Source organism: Melospiza georgiana, chromosome 6 (assembly GCF_028018845.1).
Source record: "Melospiza georgiana isolate bMelGeo1 chromosome 6, bMelGeo1.pri, whole genome shotgun sequence".
NCBI lineage: Eukaryota > Metazoa > Chordata > Aves > Passeriformes > Passerellidae > Melospiza > Melospiza georgiana.
The window spans coordinates 30,176,511-30,199,247 of NC_080435.1; the positions used below are offsets into that span (position 1 = coordinate 30,176,511).

Consider the following 22,737-nt stretch of genomic DNA (forward strand, 5'->3'; position numbering starts at 1 on the left):
GAAGCACAATATTATTTTCAATAAACATGCACAAAGCAAAAAAGATGAGCAGCTGAACATTTAAACTTCCTTTTAGGCAGATGTCTTAAAGACAAATAAGGGGTCAGGGAAGGAAGAATGTGTGCCCTTACTCAGTAGTTAATAGTTAATTACTTGCTACCCCGGATTAATAAACTTGTGCCTCTTGGTTCAGGCACACACACATCTCATTTTTTTGAAAAGCAGTCTGGAAGATTTATTGCATCTTGCCTTTGAGTTGTAAGGGAAAATATTAAAAAATGTAGTAAGTCTGAGTCAAGGCATTTCATGTTGTAAAATACATGAAGTTTCATGAAAGTATCACAAGTCCCAGCACTATCAGGGAAAAGAGTTCTTATGGGTTTCTTCTTAAACCCCTGCAAATGTCAGTTTCCTTATAGCACTGTGTATTCTTGTTAGGACTTTTTTTCACAAGGATTATGTATTTCACTTTTCTGGCTCATCTTACTGCATCCTGAGGCGCTCCCAGCTTTGTTCTCAGTGCAGTTATCAGTTCCACATGTCATCAAAGGAATGCCCAGGCTTTGGGTGCCTGTTTAATACGCTCCTTTTAGTTTCGCTTTCTCAATTTACTCAACAGCTGCACAGAAAAAAAAAAAACCTGAAAGCAACCCAGATGTGTTTAAAACATGCAGTCCTAGGAATAATGTGCCTGTTAAAACATTCATATCTAAACTGTTAGTTTAAGTAAGGCAAGTATAATCCCGTGGCACACACCTGAACATTGTAAAAATTACAACTTCCTCGCTGTCCACAATCTAAAAATTGTGTCAAAAGATGTATATTGGAGGGGAGCTAGCTGCTAAAAAATAAGCAAAGTAAGCTGCAGCACTGTGGTATTGTCTAACATGTCATCAACATTCAGGAGGCCTGAGGCTGTCCTGGGATGTCCAACGTTTCAGGAGCAGTGCTGGTTTAATCAGGCTGCACCAGGCTCCACCTCCAGCTGCTAATTCCTCTCATTCCCTTTCAGTGTGCTGGGACAGCTAGCTGTGCAGCTGGGGACTTCAACCAGCTCAATCCTATTATTTTCTCTGCTGGACACCTGTCAGTGAGATCAGTTCCCCACTTTGGTTCACAGTGTGGATGAGTAAACATTTATGCCAGGAGGTCAAGGTGCTTTAACTGGTCAAAGGCTGTTGGAAGTTTTAGAGACAGCAGAGAAACCTTTTACACCTTCCCATGCCAGTGAGGTTCAAGTAATTCATACTTTTCTACATGTACATCAAGAACTCTTTAATATGTACATATATATCAAAGATTGTGAAGGAGTGGACTAAATAAACCAGTCTGTCATGCCTTAGGAGTGGTGTTCTCCATGCCTCTATGGAACTGCCAGAGCATTTTTTTTTTTTTCAAATATTCTGCCACTTTATCAGAGTCTTGTCGTTGTTTAGGGGTGAACTTCCAAACCACTGGAGCAGAACAATCCTTCAGAAGATGACCCATTTTCTCCCATATTCCATGCCACTCATCTCTATCCACTCTTGGGGCACATCTCCCTAGAAATCTCTTTCATGACTCCAAACATGGTGTGGGCCCCACTGAGGAGACCTGGAAGACTTAGGAACAAGAATATGCTCTCCTTAACATCCAAAGGGAATTCAAGTCTCAAAAGCCATTGTAACAGGAGGAAAAGGAGGTAAAAGGCTGGGGAAAATCACCCTCCCCTGGATCCACATGCTGGATATGATTATTAATGGACTCCCAAAGGTCGTGCCTGAGTGTCACAGACATATTTTCTGAAAAATCCTTTCGCCAAGGTTTTTCTCCTGAGAAGCTGAGAGGCCTCAGAAACGAAAACAATTATTATCTGCTGCTGTGGAATGTGGCAGGTGCATCTTTGATTGGTCTCATGTGAATTGTTTCTACTTGATGACCATTAACAGGTCCAGCTGTGTCAGACTCTGGTCAGTCACAAGATTTTATTATGCATTCTTTGCTAGCCTTCTGATGTCTCCTTTCTCTTTCTTTAGTATGGCATTTTTAATATAATATATAACATAATATAATAAATCAGCCTCCTGAAACATGGAGTCAAGATTCTCATCTCTTCCCTCATCTTGGGGACCCAAAAACACTACCACATCTGAGGTAAGGGCAGGAGAGCAGCGCTGCACCCACATCCCAAAACACCTTCATTGCCCCTGATGTCACCATGCCACACACTGATATGCCACAGCACAGCAATCCTGACCCCTGTCCCTGCCTGGACAAGGAGCACGAGGTGGGCACAGAGTGCAGGGATGGAAAGATGCACAGGGTCAGGGGCCACGGCCACACCAACAGACCCAGCAACACAGGGAGCAGGGGCACCAACCCAACACAGCAAATCAAACCTGCTTCCAGCCTGCTCTGGGCAGGTCTGCTGTCATCTCAACCCAGCATGACCCACACTGGGCACCAGACAGGGCTGTTGTGGTGTAGGAATGGCACTCCTGAATTTGGCGTTCCCACTGGAACCACCCCAAAACATGCACTGCTTGTTCCATTCCCTGCCTCACTCCACTGCCTGCGTGGCACTGAGAGGCAAAGACCATGGGTTGAGGTAAGAACAATTTACAGGAACTGGCAATGGGATAAGAAAATAAAAAGTAACCAACAAATTAACAGCCAAATTGCCCAAGGGAGGCAAGGGATCCCCACGGGAATTCTCACCACGGTCCCACAGGGTGCTCGACAGTACCTGAGTGCCCCCACACTTCCCCATGCCCACAAAATCACATCAGGTGGTGGAAAATACCCTCTGGGTTCTGGCCACTGCAAAAATTAACCCTGTCCTGGCCAGAACCTATGCCAGGACACAAACATAGCAAACAACAGATCAACCTTTCTGAAGAGCTGAGTTAACTTTTCCAGTGTTAACTTCAGCCCACAAATTACTTTATCTACCATGCACATACATCAAGAGTTTTTTTCATTATATAGTGCATCTTTTTTTTTCTATAAATATGTTGCAGATGTCCTTTCTCACAAAAGAAGGGGACAAGGTGAAGAAGTCTATTATCTTTGTTCTCTGAGTGATGTTCAAGGCAAATAAAGGGCAAGAATCCAAGGCCATTCTTTCTCTTGTTTATCCAGTTCTGTGCATAAGAAGGGGATTTTAAGAGCCATACTTGATGTTGTTGGAGTTGGAATGAAAAACATCCCTTTTTTTTCCTTCCCTATTGTATTTTTATTTTAATTATGCATTCCACGTGTTTTCTTTATGTGCGGACTTAGTGCACAGACTTTTCATTGAGAAGTGAGGTAGATTGGTAAAATCTAATTTTGTAGTCTTTGCTTCAAAGACAGGAGTACTACAGGGACAGGGCAGTAATTCCCCCATCTTAAATTTGAAAGTGCACATGGCTAACTTTGAGCAGACACACAGATGTGTGCTTTGCAACACTCCCCGGTGTGCCTACAGAAAACGTGTAGAAAACATGGGCATTACCACGGTGTGCTCTGCTGGCTCTGGCTGGGCTGCAGTTCATTCCCTCCCCAGGGGCTGAGCTGGGGCTGCTTTGGGTTCCTGCTGGGCACAGCAGCGAGGAGACATAGCTGGGGCAGCGACCCAGGGGACTGAAGGGATTCCCCAGAGCAAAGGACACCGTGCTCCAGACAGAAAGGGGCATGTTGGGAAGGATGAAAGTTTGACAAGAAAGTCTCACAGATATGTGTGCTTAGCAGAAAGATTTTTAAATGTAGAGTCTGATGAAGGGATAGAGATGGAAGCAAGTTTTGATATAGAAGAAAAGAATTGCCGAGCCACTCTTACTGGATAACCAAGGAGGCTGAGGTTGTGTTAGTTAGAAGGGGTTTTTATGGCTTAGAGAAAAGGATGAACCCACCCCAAACAAGAAGATGTTTTTACCAAGCAGAAAGACAGCACGGGCAAACAAGCCTGCCGATGGTGCAAGTAGAACAAATGTCTCAGAATTTTCCACTGCAAGAAAACTGAAAAACAATTTCTAGCTTAAACTGTAATGTACTTTTAGTGATTGGAGAATAGTAACATGAATATGGTAATTACAGTAGTTATGATAGGTTATAGATAATAGTTAAGGTATAGATTGGTTCTACTGTATGAAGATGCTCAGCAAAGAAAAGGATATAATGCATTGTAACCTAAAGAAAAGTGTGTAATGCATTGTAACCTAAAGTATATAATGCATTGTAACCTAAAGAAAAGTATATAATGCACTGTAACCAAAACCAAAGGGTCTCAGGCCTGCCTGCAGCTGGAGCTGACAGCTGTGGGCACAGCTCCGTCACCCACCACCCTGGACTGCTGTAACTCTTGGATGGAATGAACTGCATTTTGGAGAGCCCCTGGAGTCCCACATCTCTCATTCAGGCTCTTACAGGGGCAGAGCAGGATCGGGGTGGTGGCACCGGTGTTCCCAACCATGGTGACCATTAATTATCACCTGAGATGGGCCCTGCTCTCCGGAGATGGCTGAGCCCACGGGAAGGCTTTCCTTGCTCTGCCCTGCTTGTCTGCACAGCTTCTGACTCTCCTGCTGAATTCTCTCCATGGCACCGCTGAGTTTGTGCCTCCTGTCCCTTCCCATTGTGAAAAATGTGTGGTTTATGATTGCCTTTTTGCAAATATTGAAATTAATATTATATGTGTTATGTTAGAAAGTTATGCTGTATTAATTTTCTTAAGTAGTGTGTTAAATATGGTTTTAGGTTACAACACAATGTTAAAATAGAAACTACGCTATGTAAGATACTTTTTTAAAGGAAAGACTCGCACTGAGATAGCAGCCACGGGACACCTCTCAATCTTTCAGAGAAAACAAATTTATTGTTCCATTATTAGAAGAAATGAACTTCCTCCCGCTTTGCTCAGCCATGAAAACGCCATCAGGATTCAGCGGAAGAAGTTGACACTGACCAGACAGAATCCTGTGTTTGAATGGAATTTACACATCATGTATCGTGTATGAATATGCAACAGGCTGTTGTTTTTAATCCTCTGTTAACGGGTGTCCTTTTTCGGGCTTATGCTGCCCAGAAAAAAGCTACCCAGACGTCCATAACTCTTTGATTTATTGTCTCATGTTGTCCTAATTCAAATTGTCCAAAGTTTTTGTTACTCTAATAATATTGCTATTTTTATAACCATTTTATTACTATTAAACTTTTCCATTTTAAAAACAAATGATTGGCGATTTTCACACCCTGCCGTCCCGCCCGCTCTGCTGAGGGCGAGGAGCGGCTGAGCCCCGGCCGTGCCCCCATCCCTGCCCTGCCCTGAGGGAACGCGAGGGACGCTGCCCACAGAGAGCCCCCTCCTCCTGCACCCCGGGCATCTCCTCCTCCTCACGGCGAGAGCACAGTTCGTGTTTTATTTCATTTCACACAGCGCACGCCCCCGGGGCAGCCTGAGGGGCACGGCTGCAGGCCGCCACCTCGGGCCGGCACCGGCGCTGGAGCAGAACCAAAGGCGGCGGGGACAGAAACTCCAGCCCGAAGCGCTTTGGATCGGAGGCGGCCGGAGCAGCGCTGCGAGGAGAGCCCGGGGGGCTGGAGCCGGAAACGCGGAGCCACAGGCGGCCGCTCCTCGGCAGCCCCGGGAGCGCCGCCCTTCCCTCGCGGCCGCCCTCATTCCCTCCGTGCTCCCTTCCCTCCGTGCTCCCTCCCCGCGGACCCCGCGCACGGCGCTCTGCTGACGTCACGGCGCACAGCCAATGAGAAGGCGAGGAGCGCGGCCTGCCCGTGTTTGAATTGCGCGGTGGATGGAGGTTGGTGCGGAACAGGGACTGAGAGCCGGAGCCCGGGGCGGTGCGGGCACGGCCCGGGGCTGACAGAGAGAGAGACCGGGGACGGCCGAGGGCACGGCCCGGGGGTGAGTGTCGGGGGTGAGCCCGGGGAGGGAAAGGCCCGGCCCGCAGGGTGAGCGAGTGCCGGGCAGGGTGAACGGGCGGCACGGGGGATTCTCCGGCCGCAGGGCCCAGCCTGGCGCTGTGCCCCCAGGAAGAGCCGCCTGCGGTGGGTGAGGAGGGGCCGGGACAGCCGGGAGGGGCCGAGAGGGGCTCGGCTGAGGGAGGCGAGCCGGCCCTGGAGCGGCAGCAGCGGCGCTGGCAGCCCTGCTCGTGTACCTGCCAGGGGTGAGCTGGCAGCGCGCTGCCAACAGCAGCAATGGGCTGTTTAAAGGGAATTCCGCTTTGGGGCCGGTTACTGCATCCCCTGCGGGGCACGGTAACGCAAATCCCGCTTTAACTCTCTTTAAATGTACGCGCGACGTGCCTGGCTCAGTCCGGGGAGGGCGACACGGGCAGCTCCTCTTTGTGCTGAAGGACAAAAAGACTGCTCGCCTTGGTCCGCAGAAATGCGGTGTCTCCTCTGAAAGCTTGGTCTGTATGAAGGAAAGCCTGTAAGCCAGTTGGTAGTTTACATTCTGAAATAAACTCGAGAATTCCCTGGGGCAGTGCTGGTTGGTTCCTTTCTGGAAGCTGCGCTGAGTTCAGGCACCTTTCGGTGCATCGCAGAGTTCCCAAAGTCTCCTTGGGGCGGCCCTTGGGCCCAGCACAGGGGCCTGAGCAAACGTGGGAACTGCTGGGAGGAGTGAACGGCTCCTATTGCAAATAAAACCTCTCTTGTCTGCTGCAGAAAGGATTCGGCTGCTGGACCTGAAAGAGCGCTGGGAGCGGAGCTGGGGGGCAGCAGGGATGGCTCCTGCCAAGGAAGAAGATGTGTGCAGCCATGTCAAAGTGGTGGTGCGAGTGCGCCCAGAGAGCCAGAAGGAAAAGCAGGGCAGCTTCAGCAGGGTGGTCCGTGTCATCGACCAGCACGTGCTGGTCTTTGATCCTAAGGAGGAGGAAGTCAGCTTCTTCAACAGGAGGAGAGTGACCCACAGGGATATTAACAAAAGGCAAAGGAAGGATCTTAAGTTCATGTTTGATGCCATATTTGATGACAACTCATCCCAGTTGGAGGTTTTTGAGCATACTACCAAAAATCTAATTGATGGCTTCCTAAATGGATATAACTGTACAGGTAACTTTGTTCTTCATCCTCTTTAGTTAAAAAAAACTTAAGGGAATTTCTCAAAGTTTCTACTGTTCTGTCCAGTGGCTGCAGAGCTGTTAAAAAAGCCTGAGATAGAAATAAAACATTGTGGTTTAATTCATAGCTATGAAAGGCTGACTTTTTAGCATGTGGAAGTTAGGATAGCTCTACTCTATTTTAAGAATAAGTTTGTGTTAAGGTTATAATAGACTTGGGAAATTTATCTGAAATATATGGGAGTCATCTAGAGTTATTCAAGCAGAAGCAGTTGTGTCACAGAGTGTGTGACATAACTGCTTTATGAACTCTTGAAGATATTGGGGGTTTTTAATTGGCTGCTGCAATGCGGTGAGGAAATTAAACACTTATCAGCAGTAAGCTGATGGCTTAGGGTTATGAGAGTCAGTAAATAATGTTTTCATCAGATGTATCACTGAATGGATTTTGAACTGAAAATTCAAAGATGTTATTTGGAAACATCTTGCTCTAATTATAGATCTGAAAGGTATAGCCTAAGTAAGAAACTTTATCCATTTATGAAACAGTTGTACAGAATGACAGAGGTCTGTAAATGTTCATTTGACTTTGGTCTTCCTGATTAGCTTACAAATAAATTACATGTTTTTGCTTTGCTGTCTTTTGGGGAAAATTCAGTGCTTGCATATGGTGCAACAGGAGCTGGAAAGACTCATACAATGTTGGGTTCTCCTGAAGACCCTGGAGTCATGTATTTAACCATGATGACACTTTATAAACGCATGGATCAAATCAAAGATGATAAAACATGTGATGTTGCTGTCTCTTATTTAGAGGTGAGTTCCTGCATTTGCTATGTTGCTTTTAATAAGTCATATTTTATAAATAAAAAGAAGCTGGTTTTACTCTCCTCTGGTCCCTTCTGGGGCTTGCCAAAGTGTGTCCTTACACGAGTGAAACTCTGTTGTGCTCTGGGCTGATTTACAGAAGGCTGCCCACAAACAACCTCCACTTCTGATATATTTACTGATTGTTCATGATTTGTGTCTTGCTGACCAATTACGTGCCTCTCAGCATCTGTTAATGTGTATAAGGAAATTTCTTTTCAGGGTAATGTTTTAGGACTCACAGTAACATCCTACAACACTGGAAAAGCACAACAAAATGATGTTGTGATTTTACAGGGAAATGTTTTGGCACCACTGCTGAATGGTGCTAGTAAAATGGTTATCTTTTTAGCTTCCTCAAAGTCTTCATGGACCCTAGGTAGTACTTGGGAGGGGAAAGTGTGCATTGCCATATGTTTTCACAGACCAAGAAACAAGACATTTAAAAATTTTAACAGAGGTAGCTTTGAACTAAGAAGTGTTGCAGAAGTGTGGATCGTGATGTACCATGGAGAAAAAAGAAATGCTTTGCATTCATGCTTGTTGCCAAACTGTTTTTTGTAAAAAAAAAGTTCTTTTTCAATAAAGAATGAAGATTATTTACTAAAAATAATTACTTCTAAAATCTAAAAAGAAATAATATTAATTGAATACTTTAAGCTTGGTATATGAAAAATGTCAAAAATTTATAGCATGAATTCACTACTTTGTCTTAAAGGAGTATAAGAAAGACTGCTGATTTCTGCTTATTTAATTCTGTCAGCTATGGGAGGATATTGTAACAAAATCTTGTCAATTCCCTCTCAAAGGTTTACAATGAACAGATTCGTGATCTGCTGGTCAACTCTGGACCTCTGGCTGTTCGTGAGGATGGCCAGCAAGGGGTGATAGTTCAAGGTCTGACACTGCATCAGGTATGTAAATATCTCTAGAAACTTAAAAATGTGCTTGAGATATTTGAGAAACATTTCCATTGTTCTGAAAGCTGTATGGAATTTGGTCATTTCCTAGTGGGTTTTTTTCTGGCCATAAGCACCAGTAACTTGAAAATCTAATTAATTAGTTAAAAGCACATTGTGGAAAAAACCTGCTAGTCTCATTGAATGCAAATATAGGAGCATTCAGTCCTTGTTGTAAAAGGGTACAGTTGGCTGGATGCTCGTCCAGCAGATTTTGGAAGATTTCTTTTTGGGCTAAAATATCTTGGCATTACCTTCATCACCACCTACACAGCTGTGAAGGCTAAAGGTTGTTTTTGTTTGTAAATAACTATATTTGAAGAAGTCCATGGTAAATTACTTTTCCAGGCCAGCACAGCAATTCTTAGGTAAGGTCAGTGATAGAACTTAGTTTTCCAATCTGAATATCCATTCCTGTGGACCTATTTTCTTGCAGCTTCCTTGTGTATTTACATGCTGTGACAGGAAACAATATTCTTAGTTTGTATTCTAACCTCTGAACATCCTTCTTCCCAAACCTTGAGTTCTGTGAGGAAAAACCTTTTCTTGTACTAATGCATTCAATAGTGATATACTAATTTAAGTCCAGACATTGTTAAAAGAGGCTGATTCTAACTATGGAGAATCTTTCATATTTGTTTAAATTCTAAACTAAAAATATTTGCTGATTTATGTTGCTGGAATTAAGTGCTTACTTGTCATACCTTACTGCTTTTCAGCTGAGAATATTTATTTGAAGTGCCTTTTTTTGGAGGTGAATGTTAAAGCAAATGTATTTTAGAATCAGTGTGTTACTATAGTTGTTGGAAATGAAAAGAATCCTGTATTTGTCATGTGCTCTATTCCTAAAGCCTAAATCAGCAGAGGAAATCCTTCAGATGTTGGATTATGGGAACAAAAACAGGACCCAGCATCCCACAGATGTGAATGCCTCCTCTTCCCGGTCCCATGCTGTCTTTCAGGTGAGGTGGTACAGCCAGATCTGTGGCCATTACTGCAGCTGCAGGTTTTGTTTAAAGATGGACAGAAGGGAAGCTTTTAAATTGTGCTGAACCTCAGTTTGGGGAAGGGGGGGTTGAAGATTTTCAGTTTACTCTTCTTGTTACTCCTTAGTCCTTGGAAGGATGTAATGGTTGTTAGTGTTTATGTTGGAAGAAATTAATTCAGTGCAAAGATCTCTAATTCCAATTGTTTGAGCTTATATGTATAAAATATGTACTTATACCTTCTTAACTTATATTCCTTTCAAGAAATAACTTATGTAAAATTGTAATTTAAAGCTTTAATAGACTTCCATATTGTAATTTTATAAACTGAAAGGTATTGGTGGGGTATTTGTAAAGCTTTCTGGTATCATGATGTTGCTTAGCATTTATTTGAGAAAAATAATTTACAGAATGTAAACTATGTAAATATGTAAATATCTTAGTAAACTAAGAATCTGAAGTAGTACTTTCTTATTTTACTTGGTTAATGTTAATTTCTACAATAAAGTGATTTCCTAATATCCTGCTGTGGATCAAGTTTTAGAAAACTGAAATGATGCTTCTTAGTTTTCAGAAATGAGTTTTGAATGAGTTGTGCAAATATGCAAAAACTTAAGACTTCTCCCAAGATTTTTGGGGTTGGCTACACTGCCTTATTCTCCTGTCTTCTCTTTTTAAATACAGCCTGTGATATTTAGAAACTAGTCCTGTTATCAACAATGTCTTTTTTTTTTTGTCCTGTTTGCTGTTACATAGTGCAAAGCAATACCTTGAATGACTTATGTGTTTCACTCTGGATTGAAAAATATTGAAACACATTTGATTCTGGTCCTTGCATTAGAGCACTTAAGTGTTGAGAAGTTTTTAACAGTACCTACAGACTTAGTCAATGCTAAATAACTATAATGAAGTTTTAAAAAACATCTTCTATGTATGGAACAGAGCAAAAGCCATTACCACTCTAAAAGCTTCTGTTTTCCTATATACCTTAAACTTATGCTAGCAATTGCCCTTCCTGTTTTGAATTTCCCCCAGGGCCTGCCCGTGTTGTGTGCTGTACAGGGCTGCACAAAGAGTGGTTTGGCTTGAGAGCTGCCCTGTCATGGATGTTTGCTGCCTTCAGGAAGGCTCCAGGTGCAGAGCTGCACGCAGACCAGAGGGAGCTGCTGCTTTCTGCTTGTTTACCTGTTGCTGGGATCTCTTCTCTCCCTCACCTCTTGGGAAAAAGCTCTGCATTTTATTATCTGGCAGGCTTTTTCTCAGTGCATTTCTACAAGTGGCAAGCAATTGAATAAATCACTTCAGTTCCTCATATATTTCCACAAATCTGTGACATTCTGCATAATGAAATTGTGTCTTTGTTTGCAGAGATGTAAGTGGTGAGAAATCCCCAGTGCTGTCATGATTGCTCTTTATTTTTAAAGTTTCTATTATTTTAAGAGTTGCTTTTTTATAGAGATAGGTTATTTTTGGCTTTTCTTGTTAACGTTGTGGGATCAGGATATTTTCTGAAACTGACTCAGAAGTTGGTAAGTCTTGGCCCAGGACATTTTGAGCTGATTTTAAAGATGCAAGTTTTGCTTTACTGTACCATATGTCTTAAGTTTGAAATATCTATCTGGGTCAGGCAATTACTGCATCTGAGAGAAAAATCTGAATTGCTACACTGTTCTATTGAGAGTGTTCTGCTTTGGGGCATTTCCTGTATCTTTTGAATTTTTACAAAAGCTTGAGTCATACAACAGAGTTTGGCTGTCACTCTACCTTTCCCTCCTTCATTAATGATAGTTATTGTGTTGTTCTGGTAGCCTGTTCCCAGCCTGAGGTTCTTTTTTTTTTTTTTTTTGTCTATGATACTGGAAACAGTGCAACTGAACTTAGTTATACTGTTTGATATAGAAACATATCTGTTTGAAATAGATTCACATTTCATGGCAAGTCATAGGAATTTTATTTTATTCTTTCACAGTACTTGTCAATCTGTTTTCTGTTAGAAACTTATGATGAAGCCTTATTGTGAAGGCTTCATTTCTCATGCACAGAGCTTAAAGCCACAGCAGTGGTGAGTCTTTACTAGTCAGTCACCTTGTGCTGATGGCAGCTCCTTTCTAATTCACTGTCCAGAAGGGCATTCATTAAAGTGTCACTAACCATTATTAATTATATTAACAAATGGCAGGGCACTCAACACAAGAGAAGATGAAATAAATACTGTATAAAGTAGAAAGCCATCTAAGGATAACTTTGTTTCTTCTTACTGACTGTATATTCATGCTTTGCTTGCCTCCTTATAAACCTGAAGAAAGAATACCTTCACCAGCAGAAGCTTTTAGTTCTTTGTCCATCTTGGTACTGTGAAATTTCAGGACAAATGGGATGAAGCAAGTGGCTTCAGGAGGCATCACATTTGAAAAGATCCTGAAGTATATTTTCACAGCAGTAAATGGATATTGTTTCCTATTCATGGAAGATACAATTAAATCTAAATCACTGTAGGGTCAGCCTTTTCCTGGTTTATCCCTATGCATTTCTTTATGGTGTACTCCTAAATGTGCATTTGAAAAAGGAACACCTCTTTCAATTTCAAGTTCAGGAGTGTAGTATGCATTTGTGGTGCACAAGAAGAGCTGTGAAATTCATTTTTCCTGTAAAAAACCTCACTTATCTTTGCTGCTTTGTGAGCCGGGGCCAGTTGGTCACTTAATCCTGTGCAGCAGGAAGGGAGAGAGAATCAGGAGCAAGAAAAGGAGGTACCTTGTGATTCAGTTAAGTGAAGGCAAAGTGGCAGGACATCCAATACAAATGTCTTAAACCAGTTGTTATGCTATGAAATTAATTTACTACTTAGATTAGTTAGTTGTTACTTTTTAATTGTTTTCTTCTTTTTTTTTTTTTTTTTTTTTTTTTATTGTAGATTTACCTACGGCAGCAAGATAAAACAGCCAGTATTAATCAGAATATTCGTATTGCCAAAATGTCTCTGATTGACCTGGCAGGGTCTGAGCGAGCCAAAGCCACCAGTGCCAAGGGGGCTCGCTTTGTGGAGGGAACAAACATTAACAGGTCCCTGCTTGCTCTTGGAAATGTCATTAATGCTCTGGCAGATCCTAAGGTAGGTGCTGCTTTCCCATGCAGTTCAGAAACCATTTTAAAAAGTGCTCAGCTGATGGAATAATGTGGTTTACATTGTTGGTGCTACTCACATCATCATTCTCATGTAAGATTGTCTTAAGGGTTTCTACCATCATATCTGTGATAGCTAAAAGACAGTCCCAGTGAGAGAAAATTCTCAAAAGTTATGTGCAGCTGCCTAAGGATAGTATCAAAGATGAATGGTACCTGCTTTTCTTATGTTCAAAATCAAGCATATGTAGAGAAGATTGCATGAGTACATGAATAACCTTACAATTAACCTTTAATCTTGGGGGAGGAGCAGCTTTTGTAGGATAAAACAGTATCTCTTCCAAGTTGTTCTTTTGGGATCTCACATACATCCATACACACACACATCCCTGCTCAGAGCAATGAGTCAATCTCCTGATCTGGCTCACCAGCTCAAGGCAAGGAATAGGTACAGTTGTGTAGCAGAATGATAAAACCTCCTGAATTTTTGCATAAGTGAAGTCCACTGTCTACCATAACACTCTTTTTGTCCTTCTGCTCAACTAGCAAATTCCTCCTTCAAATATGCCAGGAGAAAATCAGGTTTAATTTCCCTTCCTGATGCTGCATGTCCTTGTCACCATCTTGTTGGAGGGGAGGGTGGAGTTTAAAGTCTGTGCCACAGACACATGGAAAAATCACATTGATTTACTTGATAAGGGATTGGGTTCCTAGTGACCAAACTTGGTGTAATGAGATGAAAATTCTGTAGCTTCACAAAGCAGAGTATGTGTTGCCTGGAAACGTGTGAAATCTCCATCCTTGGAGGTAATCAAAACCCTACTGGGCATAGTCCTTGCCATCTTACTCTAGCTGACCCTGCTTTGAGCAGAAGGATTGAACTAGAGGGATTTTAGAGGTCCTTCACAATCTGGATGATTTTGTAAACTCAGTGTAATTTAATGTAGTTTACTTTTTTTGTTAGCTGCTCTATCACAGAAGTAGGAGTTACATATCCAGGCATCAGGAAATAACCTAGCTAATATGTGTGTTGCAAAGGTGTTGAACAGTTCCAAGAGACTTAAAATGTTTAAGATGTACAGATACTTCAAAGGAAAATTACTTGTGTCAAAGAAAATTTTCATGGCTGTTTCTCATGGTTTGTGTTACCATTGAAATTCCAAGCAGACTTTTATTTGAAGTACAGTTAAATAAACCTTACCAATATCTCTCACTCTTCTTAGAGCAAGAAGCACATTCCTTATCGAAACAGCAAGCTGACTCGTTTACTGAAGGATTCTCTTGGAGGAAATTGCAGAACAATCATGATAGCTGCTATTAGCCCCTCCTCTTTGTTTTATGATGATACCTACAACACTCTGAAGTATGCAAACCGAGCAAAGGATATCAAGTCTTCTGTGAGTATATTACTTTTACTGTTCTCTTGTCAAAGTACAATAATCTACTATTACAAGACAAATTATTTCTTTTGGAATATTATATTTTCCTTCCCTTCTGACTCAAAAATTTGTTCTGTTACATCTTCTTTCTCTATGGTCAACCCTTTCTTATCTGACTGGTAGGTGTAGCAGATACAAAGTAGATCTAACCCAAAAGCACCAGAGCTGTGTTAGTGATATGATGCTGCCAGTTTGAAACAGTTTGTTTTGTGAGCATGAGATTTAGAATAATTCTCAGCCAGTAGAATTCACATCCTTTTTTACTGTTTTGCTCTTACTTTCTCAGAGAGCTGTAATGTACATTAAAGAAATTTATGACCAGTTGTACAAGAGCCAGTCCAGGATTGTACAGGTAGAATTCAGCTGGAGTCAAGAAGCTCAGTGAGATTGTCTTGATAAATGAAAAGCTGGGATGTCCTTTTCTGCTCTCTATTGTTTAACTTTATTTTTCATTATCTTTTTTGCTGCAGCTCCTAATTCTTTTTATGTAATACAGGGTTCACAGTAGTTTCCATTTGTTGTGTACTTAAAGGTAGCTTTTATAATAAAATGCACAAGACAGACATTTAAACAGTTAAACTAATCTGAAAAAATGCAAAATGTGCTTGTGTATGTAAATGTAATTATTCTTGGTTTGTTGAGGGAAACGTCCTGGCCACGGGTGTGCAACAGATGACAGCAAAAGCTGACAGTAATTTTCTCATTGTGCAAGTCAGAATTGTATTAATCTCTTTCTTCACAACATAGTGAATGTGTAACTATGTGCTACATATACACACTGTGCTTATTATACATGAAAACGTTGAGGAGCTGCCTTTAAATTCTGATTTGTTTCTTTCCAGTTGAAGAGCAACGTTGTGAGTTTGGACAGTCACATAAGCCAGTATGCTAAAATTTGCAATGAACAAAAGAAAGAGGTACATAACAAATCTGTTGTTAAGAGGTTAAAAGGTTAACTGTTAACTTTGAATATAAAAAAATAGTTAATGGGATTAAATTTATAAAGGTCTAATGTATTTTGAAGTAAGAAAATTTTGTCTTCTAAGAGGAATATCACCTGCTGCCATTTGTAAGGCTGTTCAATATCAGCACAGAATGACAACTTTGGGAAATAAACCAAAAACCATATTTCTATTAAAGGGTGCTTCTTTTGGTTTAGATCCTAATGTTGAAGGAGAAGCTGAGAGAATACGAAGAAAAGCAAGCAAGCATTCCTGAAAATCATAATACTGCAGAACTTTCAAACAACCAGCAAATAGAAATAGAAAGGTAAATGAATCACATTTGCTTCCAAGCTGGAGTTTGTCTAAATTGTAAAAGCATTTGTAAAACAAACCTACTCTTTCCAGTATTGGTTTTCCCATTTTAACATTGCTTTACTTAGATCTAGGTATGGCTTTGCCCAACGTGTTGTTTCTGTTCAGAACAACTTGTTGGTGGTTTTAAAACGAAAGGGGAGGACGTCGGAAATGCCATGTGACAGGAAGGAGCATCTGAGTGCTGGCTCCCAGCACAGCTCCTGAACAGGTTGTGTTTGTGGGTAGGCAGAATGTCGTTTGCATAAGTGACAGCAGCTCTGCCACTCTTGGCAGGCACTAGCTCAAGTGGGATCTTTGCTGCAAGGCTTGAGAGAGACAAAACCTGGAAGTTTTTCTACAAAGGGATCACTTTATGTTTGTAGATTCCTTATTTTCTATTGCTTTAATATTTCTTGGCCTCTTTTTCTTCTTGGTAGTGTTCCTGTCTATCTTTTCTCTTGTGACAGTCTCATGAGAGAACACAAAGTGTAACAAACTAAAATGTGAAGTAGCAATTTGTTGCAGAAATCGTTGTGTTCCATGAAGAGGGTAGGTTTTGTAGTGAAAGACTTTCTGGATGGTCTCTGCATATCTCATCTTTCTGACAATTACTCACCTAAGTTGATTCAGCTAACTTTTTTTTTTTTTATTTGGCCCTTTGAATATGCTGGTTTTTAACCTGGAAAGCTTTCTGAGGTATAGTAAGAGCTCATTCAAAGCAAGATATTCTCTGCATTTTATTTTAGTGGCATTGCAGACATTTCAATAAACCCTTTCATTCAGGTTATTTAAATTAAATTTTCAAAAGAAGTGTGGGCTTCTAAGCCATGTTGATAGTTCTGACAGTTTTCCTGCATATTTTTGCACTGTATGTCTTTAAGATTGATTTATTTCCTGTGATTTGCCCTTTATTTCATTCTTTGTGTGTGGGAAGAGTCAGTCAAGGGCAAGGTCTCTAAAATATCTTTTCAAAAGGCTGGATGTATTCTATGCCAAGGTTTGCTGGTCAGAGAATATTTGTTATGGAAAATCCAAAGGGCCAGATGTCGACCTGTCCCAGTCCCTCTGGATGTCAGGAATTATGTGCCTGTGTCATTCTCTTCCTTCTCATGAGTATCCTGCCAGGCTCACCATACTGTTGTGGTGTGGATAATGAATTGATTTCTCTCATTCATTTACAGTTTTTGAAGGTATTGTGCTGCCTTCTCCCTTTTAGTGGGGACAGAGAAGAGAGCCTTGTCCATGATCTGGTGTTTAGGTCCATCCACTCGTGTTTTTTGCATCACTGAAGAAGCATCACTTGCTTCTTCAAACCTAAAAGTCATTCATCCTTCTGCTAAAACTTGGAGGTGGGTTGTGTGCCAGCCCTTCAAGTCGTGAGCCTCTTAGGGTAGACAGTGGGCACTGGCTCCATAACTACAACCAGCAGGTCCTTGAGCTCTTGGACACCAGGTAGTGTAGGGGGGCTCATACCCTCAGTGTGCCTACAGGGTGACTTTGTCATTTTTACAGTGCACACCAGAGGGTAAAGATAACTCCATAAGAACAGGAATGTGCTCATTGAAAGACTGAATCCACAAAGGCTTCTGTACTTGATGCTGTATTGGGAACACTGGTGAATAGAAGTACACAAAAGGTTGGTTTTCCAGCAGAGGCCCCCCATAAGGAGGGTAAAAAGAAGCAGAATCTCCATCCTCACCTGAATTATGCCCGACTTTCTACTGTGATGGAAACTGGGAGGATTCACTTTGATCCCTTATTGCTGTGTTTGCCAAGCAGCTGGGAGGAAGCATGTTTCTGTGGAGGACAAAAGTTCTGCAGGCAGTATAATCAGTAGTAAAGCTGTATAGATAGGAGCAGTGTAGGGTAAAGCTCTGATACTCTGCAGCTGGCTGTTGCATTATTATAGAATCTTTTAGGTTAGAAAAGACCTCGAACATCATATACTCCAACCATTAACCTGTTATTGTTCCTTAAAGAAATGGCTCTTATGAATTCTGTGAGTGTTTTAGTACACTTTTTTTTAGCTAGATATGATAGCATCCTCTAGACACTCAGTGAAAAGCTCTTGTATTGCTAAATCTGGGAGAAGAATTATTTTCTTAATTCTGTTTCTTTTTAAAAGGTGAGTGATAAAACACTCAGAATAGAATAAAAGACTTAGTTATTCAAACTTTAGACTGTGAAATAGAATTGCTACTTCTGAAACACTGGCAAGAAGTCAATTGCATGAGAAGAATGTCTCTTCAGCTTGTTCTGGAGTTGAACATGGGTTTTTTTACCATTTTTACAGTTCTAATTTTATGAGGTTTTTTAATACTAAAAATTGCATAACCTCAAATGTTGCATGTCTTTAGAACACTTGCATGTTAAACTTTGATTTTTGTGTAAAGTTCTAACAAGACAGGATACAATGAAATACTTTGTGTATGTGGTTGGTAATTATTGATATGTACAGTATCTTTTTGGCCATTCTGTACTGTTCATTTTCAGTATTCAGGAGTGAAGAGGTGCCACCAGTGGAAGTTACATGGCAGTATGGCAATGCTTCCAGGAGTTGTTCTTGTTACTCTGGCTTGTGTGGCAGACTAGGGGTACCCAGAGAAGTGGTTACTCAATAACTCCTCGAGTACCATCCTCCACAGTTTGGTTTTCCTCCTGGTGTTAAAACATGGTGAATGTTCTGATTTTTGTCCTCCATAAGTGATGGAAATTGTACAGCTCCTTGAGGGAAAGTGAGCATCCAAAGACCTTTGTGGTTCTCTTTCTTTGAGGATAGCTTGTGGGGTTTTGAGCACCATGTGTGTCTATGGCAACAGTAGTCTTATCTGTTTAATAAATAGATGTTAGAAGTAGAGAACATAGGTATTTAGTATCTTCTGGAGTTAGAGAAAGGCATCTGAAACTCCTTCACATGAGCCTTTTAAATCCCCGTGTTGTCTTCATAATTATAACAGGATTTATTTTCAGTGACTCCTTCCAAATTTCCCATCCCATTTTCAGGTCAAATACATAAAATTCTTACTGATGTACTGACATTTTATTTAGTGCCTATCTATATTAGGCTTTACTCATTTCCTTTTCATTTTTTGGTTTTATTAATTTAGATTTAAAAATTCCCTTACCAAAGAGATGGTCATAAAAAGTCTTCAGTAAATAATTAATTATTATGCTTTGGTTTTAGGTACAAAGAAATACTTAAAAATGTTTTTACAAATCGTGAGGAAATCAGAAAAGAGTACCTCAAGGTGGAAAAGAAACTGAAAGAAAATACACTGAAGAAATATTATCAGAATCAATGTCATGAACAAATTCAACTGATATGCTCTGAAGAAAGAGTAGAAAAGGTGAGTTTTCTGTAATGTAGTGCAGGGTATCATCTCTTCATTTTGTTATAATTGTGTTAATTTTTCTTAAGTAACTGTGTAATTAATTAATCCATAAATATTTCTTTCAAATGGGAAACACAGATTATCATTCGTCTGTGACTGTTGATGTAATGATCTCATTTTTGAGGTCAAGACCAGAGTATGATTGTCCTTTTTTAAATAGAAAAGGGAACCCTCTGCCTGGTTAGGACACTGCCTTGCTTATATCCAGCTTGCTCTTGCTGGGTTTGTGCCTTCTAGTTGGCATATTTCAGAAACAGTGCAAACATCAGAAGAGTTTGATATTTGAACATACAGGATTTTCCTTTTTACTCAGTGCTTTATCCTTTAGTAGGCTTTTTGTAGGACATACTCGACTTAGTAGGAATTATTTGGTTATGTTATATCAAAGTAAGGAAAAAAAAATCTTTATATATAAAGAGAATTTGGTGAACATACTTTGAAAGTTTCCACCTTAAATGCTGATGGTTTAGGGGGTGGGATTTTTTTCAGGCCACTTGCAAGCGGGATCTGAAGCTTTCAGCACTGAACAGCCACTATGTCCGCATGCAGAAGGAGAAGGAAGAGCAGAGCAATCTCTTAGAGGAGAACACCAAGTGGCTGCACCGTGTGGAGAATGAAATGCGCCTCCTGGGTCCAGATGGGAGCATCCCAAACGTAAAACACCTTTCCTTTTGTCATGCTTGGGGATGGGGAGAACTGGAAAAAGGGTAAAACCTCTCAGTTAGGAACAGCTTAATAATTGAAATAAAATGAAGTATATGGGAAGAGGGTACAGAAAGAGGCAAACGTGTTTGGGCATGCATAGATAAGCATCCATGTGGGCCTGTTGGACTTTTAATGCTGATTGCAGAACACACACACTGTTGGTCAAAGGAATCTACAAATTCATATTTATGCATGGAAATAAAAATCAAATAATTAATACTTTTCTACTGTAAAACATTATTATAATAATATAGCTCCACTCCATCTTTACTGATCTAATTATTTTTAGTTGAATTTTTAGTTTCTTTCTACCAGTTTGATGTACAGCTGTTTGATTTTCATTTTTATTCCTAATTTCCTAAAGGAACTTTGTCAAGATCTGCAGTATTGCCATTTAAATCTAGAAGTTCAGGCCCTTAAAGCCCAGATTGAACACATGTTGGCTCTGGTGTCTCTTCAAGATCAGTATAACAAGCAAACAGAAAAGTAAGTATGGTTTCATGGCAGGTGGGATAAGACTTACATTCTGACTTGTAACTTGACAATACCTATTTAGAGAATTTAGTTTTAATTGAAACAGAAGCAAGGTTCTTCTCAAACTTTTTGTTTTCTGGGTTAAAATTGTGTTTTCTCAAGGGAGCTTGTCTTGCCTCTTGCTGTTTCAGAGTACTAAATACGGCACTTCCAGTGCTTCGCAAGCAGCACCTGATGCTGAAAGAAGCTGGGCTGACAAATGACTTAAGTGAGACTGAATATGCAGAGGTTGAGCAGCTGATTCAAAGACAAAAATCAGTAGCTTGGGCTGACCAGACTGAAGAAAAGGATCAAAATCAAAACCATGAAGTAGAAATGTCAGCTATCTTTTCATTCCCACAGCTTGTGAGCAGACCAAACACCCCATGCAGTAAGTACATCATTAATTTTTTCTTTGTTGGAAGTACTTATAAATATCTCCTGCAACAGTCAGATATCATTTATAAACACAGATTGCACTTCTGCAGACACTGAAGCCAAATGTAAAATTGATTCTCAGACCTACTTTCTATAAATTTTGCACCATTCTTAATTGGATATGGGAAAGTAATTTACTTTTTCAATGACTAGACACACACTGCAACAGATGAATTCATCCTCTTCTTGTTATAATGTACCCCGTGTATCAATGTTCATAGATCCTGTGAGTGCTATTAAAAATTGCATTTCAATCTTTCATGTGACATTGATGGGGAAGGAATCAGTGTTAGTTGGTTATAATTCTGTTAAAGTGACTTGAAACATTAAGCAGGTACAGTTTTCTGTAGTTTCTAATAGCCTTGGGGGAGATGAGATTTACTATTAATTACAGGTTCACTTGGAAGCAATTTACTACAATATTTCAGGAGTTTCTGTTTCAAAGAATCAAAGGATTCACCATATCTGCCATGGAACTGACTTGTCCTATATCCTGATGACCCCAATTTTCCCCCATAATTCTATATTGCTGGCTTTTCTTCTTTAGCTGTGAAGGGAGTTGCCCTGGAGCGTAGTCTGGGTAAAAAGGGATGAAGAATCCTTCTAGATAGTACTGTTCTGATGGATTACATGCCAAATTTCATCCTGATAGTGCAACTGCTGTGGGGCCCATGCTTGTGTTTTGTGCTGTGGACAGGGAGCACTCAACACCCTGAGGCTTTCTCATTACTGCCAGTAATCCATAACTGACAGACATCCCTAGGTAACTAGGCAAAAAGAGATAAATACTGCTGCAAAAATACTTCAGCTTCTCAAAAGCTGGTAGTCCCAAAAAGAGCATTGACTCCTGGTGAAGAGTGAAATGAGTTCCCTCCTTTTGGGAGCTTTCTTCTTCTCTGTAGCTTGAGAATTATTTTATCAAAACCATGTATTGCCCCTCTCCTCATAGGGAGCATCTGTGATTTTTGGCACGTGTTTCTGTTGCTGTTGATGGTACCAAATAGTTGACACACAGTGTTTCACTGTCTGCAGTGTCAAATTCAGACTGTGTTGGAGTTGTTTGGTTTGCTTTGTTTGTGTTTTGGTTGTTTCAGGGGTTTTACTCCTGAGTGGCATTGGTTTGATTTTAGTTTGGGTTGGTTTTTCTTTTTAATGTGTGCTTGCTTTTTTTGCCACAGAGAGGAGGAAAAGAAAGTTAGCAGATTTGCATGCTTACACTTCTTGTTCTGCCCATGTCAGTCAGGGATTCATTCAGCAAGGGTGAAAGCTGGTATTCAGTTTAAATCATAGGCTTATGGTTTTAGATACTGGGGTTTTGGGGTACAGGTACTCTTTTCTGACAGAATATGTAGGGACACTAATCCAGAAGCTCTGTAATATCCTTTGTAAGGAAATATTGATTGTAATGATTCTGTCTTGTCATATGTAGGTTGCCATTCTTGTGAATTTTAGTTTCTGATGATAGTAAGCTGTGTTAGAGTTCTTGATTAATCTACTTCTTTTGTACCTTTCTTGAAGTTTTGTAAAGGAAGAGGCCTCATCAGTTCTTAGTGAAATCAATACTAAAATTATACTTGTTTAAATTCCACTCTTATTTAAATTCCACTATTAAAACATTAACATTTTACTATATTTAAGTCATTTGACACTATTTAAGGGGTTTTCTTGAAAACCTTCTGTGTAGGTTTTCCAATTATTCTATTATCCTAAAGTTCTTGAACTTTATTTTCAAGTAGGTAAATGATTTTCAGTTTTCAGCTAAGACAGACTTTTTTCAGTTGTAAATTGTCTTTGCCTGAAGATTATCACAAAAACTTTTGTGGTATTTTTATTTGCTTTTTGCTCTTTGGAAGAGGAAATAGGAGGCATTCCTGTTACTCCTTTCCTCGTATCATAACATGGTAGAAACAACTGTTCTCCAAATTTTGCAACCTTTAGGGAAAGGTTACCTAAAATACTAATGCTGTTGATACAATCACT

General features: G+C 40.5%; 1 protein-coding gene across 1 annotated transcript in view; it reads left to right on the forward strand.

Annotated features, from left to right (window-relative positions):
• Positions 1–6,651: 6,651 nt before the first annotated feature.
• Positions 6,652–22,737, forward strand: part of KIF18A (kinesin family member 18A) — a 29,861-nt gene continuing 13,775 nt past the window's right edge. The window contains exons 1-12 of the mRNA XM_058026470.1: positions 6,652–7,029; positions 7,696–7,853; positions 8,714–8,818; positions 9,715–9,825; positions 12,764–12,961; positions 14,196–14,369; positions 15,254–15,328; positions 15,571–15,680; positions 18,894–19,056; positions 19,591–19,755; positions 20,171–20,292; positions 20,472–20,710. Coding sequence (XP_057882453.1) covers positions 6,702–7,029; positions 7,696–7,853; positions 8,714–8,818; positions 9,715–9,825; positions 12,764–12,961; positions 14,196–14,369; positions 15,254–15,328; positions 15,571–15,680; positions 18,894–19,056; positions 19,591–19,755; positions 20,171–20,292; positions 20,472–20,710 — 1,948 coding nt within the window. The 5' untranslated portion in view covers positions 6,652–6,701. The remainder of the gene's footprint in view (positions 7,030–7,695; positions 7,854–8,713; positions 8,819–9,714; positions 9,826–12,763; positions 12,962–14,195; positions 14,370–15,253; positions 15,329–15,570; positions 15,681–18,893; positions 19,057–19,590; positions 19,756–20,170; positions 20,293–20,471; positions 20,711–22,737) is intronic.